The sequence below is a fragment of the Glandiceps talaboti genome, chromosome 20 (genome assembly GCF_964340395.1).
Source record: "Glandiceps talaboti chromosome 20, keGlaTala1.1, whole genome shotgun sequence".
NCBI lineage: Eukaryota > Metazoa > Hemichordata > Enteropneusta > Spengelidae > Glandiceps > Glandiceps talaboti.
This window is the reverse complement of record NC_135568.1, coordinates 3,057,319-3,068,260: the sequence shown is the minus strand read 5'-3', so window position 1 is coordinate 3,068,260 and position 10,942 is coordinate 3,057,319. Positions and strand designations below refer to the sequence as shown.

Here is a 10,942-nt window from a genome sequence, read left to right as displayed (position 1 = left end):
GGAAAGTAATGATAATTTTAAGCGTTTTGACTCATATTTCGAACACAGTGGTAACAGTGACGTAGAGACGCGCTGTCGTGACGTAGCCAGAGTATATATTCCATGTGTTTTGTTGAACCTGGCTAGTGCATGGTATAATTTATGTTATCTTCACTGTGTATTCTGATGTGATGGTCAGTTAACATTACAATTATAAGCTGTGACTTGACGACTATCAGCTAGAGTAATACTACTCCTTTTTTCATACAATTTAACATGACACATATGAAATTAGCTTTACAGCATTTATTTATTGAGCATATTTCGTAAATGTAAGACACGTTTTTATTGCAAAATTTAAAATTACAATTATAGAGAAAACATATTGACCCTTTTTCCGTTCCTGAAAAAGAGGTTGAAGAAAATAACAAGAAAATAAATGTCAATTTTGTTTACTTGGTTTTCAGTGTTATCATACTAGTGTATCCTTTGAAGTGTGAAGTTTGTAATTGAACATTACTATCATTATCAATGAAGTTCACCAATTTTGTTAGTTGAACACAAAAATAACATAGTTCTATACAGAATAAGAAAATCACAGAAACAAATACAAATGATACACTTCAGGGTGTGTGGTGTTAAGAGCATGTGATTTTTCAGCTTTTGAAAGTATATGTTGGAATATTCCTCGCCACATCGGTGATATTAAGGAAGAAATAGTATTGTAATGCTAATACCAACAATAGTCATTACAAAAAAACGAATTTCAACCTGTAAATGTAGGGTATAATTGGATATTATTAAAATGTTGTTTGTACATTTCTACACACCACTTTTGTATTTAATTCATTTATTTTCGCCAAAGTTAGAATGTTGAATGCAGAGTACAGTACATTATAGTGCATAGTGCAACAGAGTATAGTGCAAAGCATTGTATTGCAATACAGTACAGCACAGTACAGTACAGTACAGTACAGTACAATGTGGTATAGTACAGTACAATACAGTACAGTGCAGTGTGGTACAGTACAGTACATTTACAGCGTAACACATTACAGTGCTGCACCCTACACTACGTACATGACTGTGTAATTCACTACAATACATGCAGTACAGTACATACTGTAACAGTACAGTCCTGGAGTATAATACAGTACACAGAGTACAGTGATTAGACAGTACACTCAGAACAGTGCATGCAACATACAGTGAAGTTCAAACTTTCTGCAAACGTTCTGAATAAAGCAATTATACATGTATGTCTCTATATGTGCATTTTTTTTTTCTGTGAACTAGAATATGTACTAGAATATGAACAGTCTCATGTCTTTACAAGAGTCGAAATAACAGGTGCCAGCACATTTGCTGCCATCCCATAGATCAACATGACCAGTCGCAGTCTGGAATTTACAACTTTGGAAAACGATAATTCCCTTGTAACCCTATATTCAGAAAAATAAACAAATCCATGATGTAATATAAATCATTCAAGTGTCACAGATGATTATTATACCGTGTGTGTGTGTGTGTGTGTGTGTTCGTACATACACAAGTTCTCTTTAAACCTCAATGATGATACATATGTTCGAAAGTTCATTTCCAAACGAATAAATCGCCTGTCAATCTTTTAATGCGTTAGATACCCTTCCAGTGCTCATTATCATGTGGGTGTTTAGAATGTTGGAGGATTGCCAAAAGACTGTAACTGAGAGATGTCGACATGGGAAAAACCTATCACAATGCATTTCGTTTTACTTTCGATAATTCATTCTCACCTGAAAAGAAGTTTTACTGCTAGAGACAATGTCAGCCGAACCTTTGCGACTTTCCAAATAACACCGCATGGTGGCGACTCGAATGATATACTTATCTCCGTCTCCGTTGACAACTTGTGCCCAATTGCATTCTCCTTTCTGTATGTCATTTAGTTTTTGACCTGGAAGAAAAAAATCCATTTCTGCTGTTGACAAAACCTTGCACAAGTAGCCTGAAAATGATCGCCATGATGGAAGCTAAGTATGCAGGAACTATGAAATTAACTAAGTGTTCAAACTCTGTTGCTGAGACAAGATGGATAAATGATCAGGGACCATACTTACAAGTGTGACATCATTGATGCAGAACAACACACATCATTTGGTGGAAACTTAAGCATGTATAGTTACTGTATTTTGTCAACATCATTGGCACTTGTAGTCTGGTAACAAAATTGTGTCCATATTACTAAATTAAACTTGAAAGGATGAATTAAGAGACTTTGGAATCACAGACGGGATCAAAGGAGATGGGCAGATGAGAAAAAAGAAAAAGAAAGAATGAAAAGGACAGACTGTGGGTTGAGGACATTGAACATACAACATATGGAAATAGAATAGTTAGAAGAAAAAAAAACATCAGGGAATTATCAATACGGAGAATCTAAGGGGATGGGGAAATTTGGAAGGAGAATTAGAGGTTCCTAAAATTCGGAATGAATAGAAAACAGCAATATGTTTGAAAACCATGGAACAAGTTTTCAACCTTTACCTGATGTAATCAAGGAATAGCTTACACGAATGGCACATGAATTCTGACCAATCAACCAATCAGGGAGTTTGCATTTCTTAATAAGAGCTCGGGAAGCGTCTTGTGGGTAGTTACCCCACAACTTTGAGAAACTTGGCCAACCATTAGCACCTGGAAACAAATAAAATGTTTCTTGATTATAATATAACAGTTGAAATATTTTTGTTTAAAACATGCGTGTTGTAAGCATTGATGTTGCGTTCAGTGCATACTTGACAGTCAAGTTGCAATACCAGTGAACTGTAATCATTTTTTTCCATTATATCCACAGCCGAAAAATGAACAAATTTACATGGTCGTATTTGTTGTACCTTTCTCGATAACATTTGATCCATTTGCTAGTTTCATTCGAAAGTCAACACAACCATTGCATTCACAGTGTGACAATGTGTTACCACACCAACCATCCAATGAACAGCATGGATACAAGCTGTACGGATCACACTCTGCCGCTAAACCTGATGACAATGCCGAGTCAGGACCACATCGACCATCACTGCGCCATCTATCGGCTAGATATATATAACAAAACAATGGCGAGGTTAATCCATGACATTCTATATTGTGTAGTGCATACTAGGATAAAGTCTGACTTACACGTCCTGCAAAGAACGAGTTGATAGAAAAGTCTGCGTGAAACTAATTTATTTGACGTATTAAAGCAAGTTTTATCATCAACAAATAATGTAATCTTCAACATCCTATATATGCATTGTAACAATAATATACATTCAAGTTCTTAAATACCACTTTACCACTCATATCTTTGTACAAAGGGCCCATTGGGTATTTATGCTGTAAACTAGGGCGTATTTGATAATCACGAGCGGGTTGGGGGGAACGGTCTGCTCGTAGCTATACGTCATCGCGGCTATGAGTATTAGGGTAATACCCTTCAATGGAAAGTCCATCGAATCAATGTACACTGCTTGTGGGGAATTGAAATTAATTTTGAATGTAATTTTGTTGCTACTTGTCTACAGGCCTTTGTGCAAAATAGTGGCAACCCCACAAGATACAGTGAAATTTGAGCTGATTTTCGTATTGTCATGTTATGGACTATGTCCCAGGGTACTTAGTGCAGTCAACACAGATGCATCGAAAGTGAAAGTGGAATGGGATAATATTCACAAACTTTCACTCATTTAAACATTGACATCGTTGACACTTCTGAACGAATTGATCAGTTTAATTCACACTTTGTCCAATATTTGGAGCAATTTGTACTAAAGAAATTTAAAGTTATTATTTGCAAATACAATAACGGTTGTGGATATTTTCTACTTTGCATCCGAGTTTTCTCACAAATTAATCAAGTATGTATCATCACTATTCAATTGGATGATCAAGATAGCATAAATGTGACCAGTATGTAAAATCAAGTCAGTATGCCTAGGTATAGAGTCGTTTCAAGTTTCGGGATGCTTAGACTACATTATTAACGCATTACAATCCCAACCGTCGTTAAATACATCCGGAAAGTGTGGCACGTCTCCTCGAATAACGTAATAAATAGTACGTACCCAAACATACAGCCAACATAGACGTAAAAACCAAAACAATTATGGTAAAACTCGCCATGTCTTTGACTCTAAAAGGGTAACAGCCCACACTGCTTGAAGAAGTGGATTTTTTGACCATACATGTATAGCTTAACTATCCAGTGACGTATGCCATATATACTTCCGTATTTCTATACTACCACGTGACATACAAGGCAGAAACCATTTTAGCATAGGGTTGTATGTGGTAACTGACAGACGCTTTGATAACTTTCAACATTATGTGGTGGTCTTTGGAAGAAAAATATGTTCCAAAAAAATTAACCTAGCTTTTCAGAATTATTAAATATCTTAGAATTATTACGTATATTTCAAAATTATTACATATATTTCAGAATATTTGAGACATAATACTATTCTAGGATGAAATATTTAAAAAAAATACAAAAACAAATATGCCACTCTCTGAGTTTTGTGTTTGCATGAGACGTAAGGAAAGAATACGAAATCGGAATAGACGGCGTTACCTGCTCAGTGGCCATCCCAAATCACTAATGGGGGGGGGGGGGTGTATTCTTCCTGAAGGAGTCCCATTCCCCGTGCATTTCAGTGTATGTATATCCATACAGGTAGTACCATGTGACGAAGGTGTACTTGTCCGGCATCCAATAAATCTCTCAGCCAATGTGTATTTACTGTTAGTAGTTGGAAGTGTTCAATATATAATATAAACAAATATACCTAAAAGGTAATTCCGCTTTTTTGAAAATACACCCACCCACTGGTCACATAGCTACATGCTTGTATATACAAATATTTAACATTTCGCTGGATGCGCTAACATGAAGGCCTTCAACGATATGCATGCATGATGTGCATTCGAATATTATGGCCATGTATGATATTAATATATTTCGATGGCAAAACCTTCCCCGTAATATTTCGATGCCTAGGTCTGTTTATCTTAGTCGAAAACATCTTGACATTTCCCATTTCACATTCCAACTTGGCGAATAATTGATAAGCTTGGGTAAATATCCGGGGCCGTACAGTTACTAACGTAGATGACGTCAGTGTTATTTTTAGTAATCCGGGTTTTTAAGTACAGTAGGTCACATTTACGTCATGAATTGCCAGCTGTATAAAAATAGTATAGGAACGAATATATAAAAAGACTAATCACAACATTAGTTCAGTCATCAGCCTGACTACGAAGCCCAGCTCAAAGTACCAAACAAAATTTTACGAATCGATTTGATAAGAAGAAACAATATATCGAAAATGCCTGAAGAAACAGCTATTTTGAAATTGAAACAGACTTCTGCTGAAATAATCATGGAGAAGAACAAAGGCAACTTAAATTTACATGGAAAACTGTTTACAGGTGCTAAGAAATTCCTCAGACAGATTTCCCAGCCTAACAGTTACATCGAGCCTTCAGCTTCTGAAGAAGTGGTGCCACTCTACCTGTCGACTCTTCCAGTAATGGAATTCGGTGCGATCATCACTGATACCAGAAACACGGTATACGACATTGTGCCTCATAGCTACGCATACGAACTCGGACTTTGCAAAGGAGATGAACTGATTACATTGAACGGAGTAGATTTAACTCGCTTATCAGCTGCCGAGATTAAACACCAGTTTAGAATGATAGACGATGAAACAGAACTGATTATAAGGAGATCAAATGCTGACACAACAAGTCATCACGATGGGTCCGGAGATGTTCATATCAGCATATCAAGACCTATTTTCCAAGAGCGTGTGAAATCGTGCACCATAGACTCCGTAGGAGCTCAACAAGTTATGCTGAAACATAAAAAGATGTACACTGCAGTTATCAAAAGTGTTTCATGTTCGAATTCCATGGCAACAGACTGTTGTCTAAAACAGGTCGGTGATAACGTCACAGGAACTCCGATACGAAATGGGGAAGAACGATTTCACGAGGTTAAAGTTCACATGTATAAAAGCATTGGGGCAACAGACGGACTTCCTTGTATCATGGACATTGGTCCCAGTAAAGGTTCCATTACTTGTTGTAAATCAAGGGTTGGCGGTCAATACGTTCGTGTTACAAGTGAAGGCGTTAAACCAAAAGATGTCCGTCGGATTGACGACCGGGTGTTCTACAAAATATCACCTCCAGGAACTGACAGAACAGTTTTCAAGTCAGCGACAATGCCTAATGTCTACCTATGTATGCAGGGAAAGAATCTTACTGTAAAACGTGTAGAGAACACTGATGATTTATCGAACGAGGCAATGTTTGAAGTTCACACCATCAAACCAAAGAAACAAACCAAAAGGTTTTCATTCTTGTAGAAAGACTTAACTCTCACTAGACCAGGCATAGTATGTGCCTTAATTTCTTAGTTCCAGACAAAGTATGTCCTCTGTGAGGATATCATTGAAAATATTTTGTCTGCTAGCAGTTGATGCTATGCATCGATAGAACAACTTTATCAAACAGTTCGTATGTGTAGTCTAACCATTTTAATTTAAGACACTGTTTTGATAAAAGTTGTTCTAAGTTGCCCAAATTGGGTTTATAATTTATTCTAGAGTACTCAGTACTCATGTAGAGTTTAATATGTTTGTATTTTTAAATACTATAATTTAAAAAAATAGTTTTATATATTAATTTTTATTTAGTCATATTTATATTTACCTTAAGTTTACAGAGAAAAGTTCCTTTGATATCTAAAAAGAGTGGAAATTTCTTTACATCTGAAGACTTTTAAATGTCACTAGATGAGTATAATTGTTTTATTTGCTCTGATAAGTTATTTTTAGCAAGAAACCCGAGATATTGTATTTTTTTTCTGTAGCATAGTACTTAATCGTTGGAGATGATTCGAATAAAAATGTGAACATATTTGAAGAATATAGGATTTTTGTGTCATTTTAATTCATTTACATGTCTACAAGTCTACACAACAAAACAAAACACAACATAACATAACAGAACAGAACAACACAACACAGCACAAAACAAAACAACACAACACAACACGGCACAAGAAAACACAAGAAAACACAACACAACACAACACAACACAAGAACTCAACACATCACATCACATCACATCACATATCACATCACATCAAAAGGCAGAAAACACAAAGACAACAATATACAGCCTAACACATAACTTACATTACAAAACAAAGGTTGGCACGTTGGCATCCAGACTAGCTCTGTATGGGATTTGAGTTGAGTTTTCTTTGTAAAATTTATTTCAACCATTATTCATTTCCTGAAACTCAAGCTGAATTACTTATCATCACTAGCTATAGTAGCAATGAGATTGGTACCACTACCAGAGTATTTAGGTCAACTACATAAACACAGAATACACTAATTGTTGGATGCCCCTCAGAAAACGCATGGCGATGTCAGAGTTGTAGTAGCATGCACACAGGTAACCATACTAAAATTATAATAATTTCTGAGGATTATGTCTTCAAAGGAAAACACAAATACGTAAATATATTTACAAATATTTTCGTAATGGTGTAATTTGAGAAAAAAAGGTGTCTCACGTAGGCTAGTTCTGCTTGCATACGGAATAAGTCGTGAGGGTCCGATGTCAGTAATCTAAACCCGTGTATCGTCTGCAAGCAGGACTACACAGAGGAACATGCCACGTTATATTTAGAGCAAGGACATTTCCATCCTACGCTGAAATTTCGAGTGAACGTTTTTCTTACTGTGTTACTTTGGAAAATCCCGAGAACTATTAAGTATTTAACACATGTTGATTTGTTGAGTCCAGGTATGATGTCATTGCATGTGAGACACCATCCACCCACACTATACAAATACGAACAATAAGTTGAAGGTCGGTCGGTCGGACACATAGTTCTCGCGTGTGCATGGCCGAATGTATAATGTCCACCCTCGTGATATTGACTACAAGAAATTGCATATTTTCCTCAACAACATAATGCCCCTGACCCCATACCTGTAAAGTAATCCTCGTGGATGAAACAAGACCCAGATCATAAGAAAGCAGCATGATATTGTATGTATGAATTGTGTCTGCACTATTCATTCGTAGTCGGGGGCTGAACAAACCCTGGCATTTCCCTAGCTACATTTGTAACTTAGATAAATGTACCAACCATGTGATTAGTATATGAGTAGTTCATCCTAGGTCACACATATACAAGAGGTCAGAGACACCAACGTGTGAATGGCGCCGGCGTCAGGTCTATTTTAGTCATCCGGGGTTTACAGAAGAACTCGGGAGTCCCGGACCCTTTAACATTACGTTGTGGTATACACCTATCAGAAAATAGTATCGCCTGGAAGTTCATACATTGTAGTATAAAATAGGTACTACACGAGACGAAAAGTACCATCGACATTGCTAGCACTGCTGAGCTCACAGCAAGACACAGGTTCTTACACATCGTTTTTGGTAAAGGGGAACTGACAATGCCTGAAGAAACAACTGTTTACAAATTGAAACTGACTTCTGCTGAAACTGTCAACGAGAAGAGCAAAGTCAAGGACAACTCAAATTTACATGGAAGACTGTTTACAGGTTCTAAGAAATTCCTCAGACAGATTTCACAGCCTAACAGTTATGTTGACGGCGTCGACATCGAGCCTACAGCTTCTGAAGAAGTGGTGCCACTCTACCTGTCGACTCTTCCAGTAATGGCATTCGGTGCAACCATCATCGGTAGCAGGAACACGGTATACGACATTATGCCTCATAGCTACGCATACGAACTCGGACTTTGCAAAGGCGATGAACTGATTACATTGAACGGAGTAGATTTAACTCGCCTATCAGCTGGCGAGATTAAACACCAGTTTAGAATGATAGACGAAGAAACAGAACTGATTGTTAGGAGATCAAATAAAGACACAATAAGTCATCACGATGGGTCCGGAGATGTTCATATTAGCATATCAAGACCTATTTTCCAAGAGCGTGTGAAATCGTGCACTATAGACTCCGTAGGAGCTCAACAAGTTATGCTGAAACATAAGAAGGTGTACACTGCTTTTATCAAAAGTGTTTCATGTTCGAATTCCATGGCAACAGACTGTTGTCTAAAACATGTCGGCGACAACGTCACAGCAACTCCGATACGAAATGGGGAAGAACGATTTCACGAGGTTAAAGTTCACATGTATAAAAGCATTGGGGCAACAGACGGACTTCCTTGTATCATGGACATTGGTCCGAGTAAAGGTTACATTACTTGTTGTAAATCAAGGGTTAACGGTCAATACGTTCGTGTTACAAGTGAAGGCGTTAAACCAAAAGATGTCCGTCGGATTGACGATCGGGTGTTCTACAAAATGTCACCTCCAGGAACTGACAGAACAGTTTTCAAGTCAGCGACAATGCCTAATGTCTACCTATGTATGCAGGGAAAGAATCTTACTGTAAAACGTGTAGAGAACATTGATGATTTATCGAACGAGGCAATGTTTGAAGTTCACACCATCAAACCAAAGAAACAAACAAAAAGGTTTTCATTCTTGTAGAAAGACTAACTCTCACTAGACCGGGCATAGTATGTGCCTTAATTTCTTAGTTCCAGACAAAGTATGTCCTCTGTGAGGATAGGATTTAAAATATTTTGTCTGCTAGCAGTTGATGCTATGCATCGATAGAACAACTTTATCAAACGGTTCGTATGTGTAGTCTAACCATTTTAATTTAAGACACTGTTTTAATTAAAGTTGTTCTAAGTTGCCCAAATTGGGTTTATAGTTTATTCTAGAGTACTCAGTACTCATGTAGAGTTTAATATGTTTGTATTTTTAAATATTATAATTTAAAAAAATAGTTTTATATATTAATTTTTATTTAGTCATATTTATATTTACCTTAAGTTTACAGAGAAAAGTTCCTTTGATATCTAAAAAGAGTGGAAATTTCTTTACATCTGAAGACTTTTAAATGTCACTAGATGAGTATAATTGCTTTATTTGCTCTGATAAGTTATTTTTAGCAAGAAACCCGAGATATTGTTTTTTTTTTCTGTAGCATAGTAGTTAATCGTTGGAGATGATTCGAATAAAAATGTGAACATATTTGAAGAATATAGGATTTTTGTGTCATTTTAATTCATTTACATGTCTACAAGTCTACACAACAAAATAAAACACAACATAACATAACATAACAGAACAACACAACACAGCACAACACAACACAACACAACACAACACGGCACAAGAAAACACAAGAAAACACAACACAACACAACACAACACAACACAAGAACTCAACACATCACATCACATCACATCACATCACATCACATATCACATCACATCAAAGGGCAGAAAACACAAAGACAACAATATACAGCCTAACACATAACTTGCATTATAAAACAAAGGTTGGCACGTTGGCATCCAGACTAGCTCTGTATGGGATTTGAGTTGAGTTTTCTTTGTAAAATTTATTTCAACCATTATTCATTTCCTGAAACTCAAGCTGAATTACTTATCATCACTAGCTATAGTAGCAATGAGATTGGTACCACTACCAGAGTATTTAGGTCAACTACATAAACACAGAATACACTAATTGTTGGATGCCCCTCAGAAAACGCATGGCGATGTCAGAGTTGTAGTAGCATGCACACAGGTAACCATACTAAAATTATAATAATTTCTGAGGATTATGTCTTCAAAGGAAAACACAAATACGTAAATATATTTACAAATATGTTCGTAATGGTGTATTTTGAGAAAAAAAGGTGACTCACGTAGGCTAGTCATGCTTGCATACGGAGTAAGTCGTGAGGGTCCGATGTCAGTAATCTAAACCCGTGTATCGTCTGCAAGCAGGACTACACAGAGGAACATGCCACGTTATATTTAGAGCAAGGACATTTCCATCCTACGCTGAAAT

General features: G+C 36.7%; 1 protein-coding gene across 2 annotated transcripts; it reads right to left on the bottom strand.

Annotated features, from left to right (window-relative positions):
• Positions 1-279: 279 nt before the first annotated feature.
• On the bottom strand, positions 280-4,216 carry LOC144450778 (uncharacterized). Of its 2 annotated transcripts, none has more exons than XM_078141496.1 (5): positions 4,068-4,216; positions 2,856-3,056; positions 2,506-2,655; positions 1,755-1,915; positions 280-1,421 (listed from the first exon to the last, which is right to left on the bottom strand). In XM_078141496.1, exons 1-5 carry the CDS (start codon positions 4,183-4,185, stop codon positions 1,284-1,286), a joined length of 768 nt encoding a protein of 255 aa, XP_077997622.1. In that variant the 5' UTR covers positions 4,186-4,216; the 3' UTR covers positions 280-1,283. The 2 variants fall into 2 exon arrangements, with proteins under 2 accessions (XP_077997622.1, XP_077997623.1); XM_078141497.1 differs by having other exon boundaries at positions 4,123-4,197.
• Positions 4,217-10,942: the final 6,726 nt, after the last annotated feature.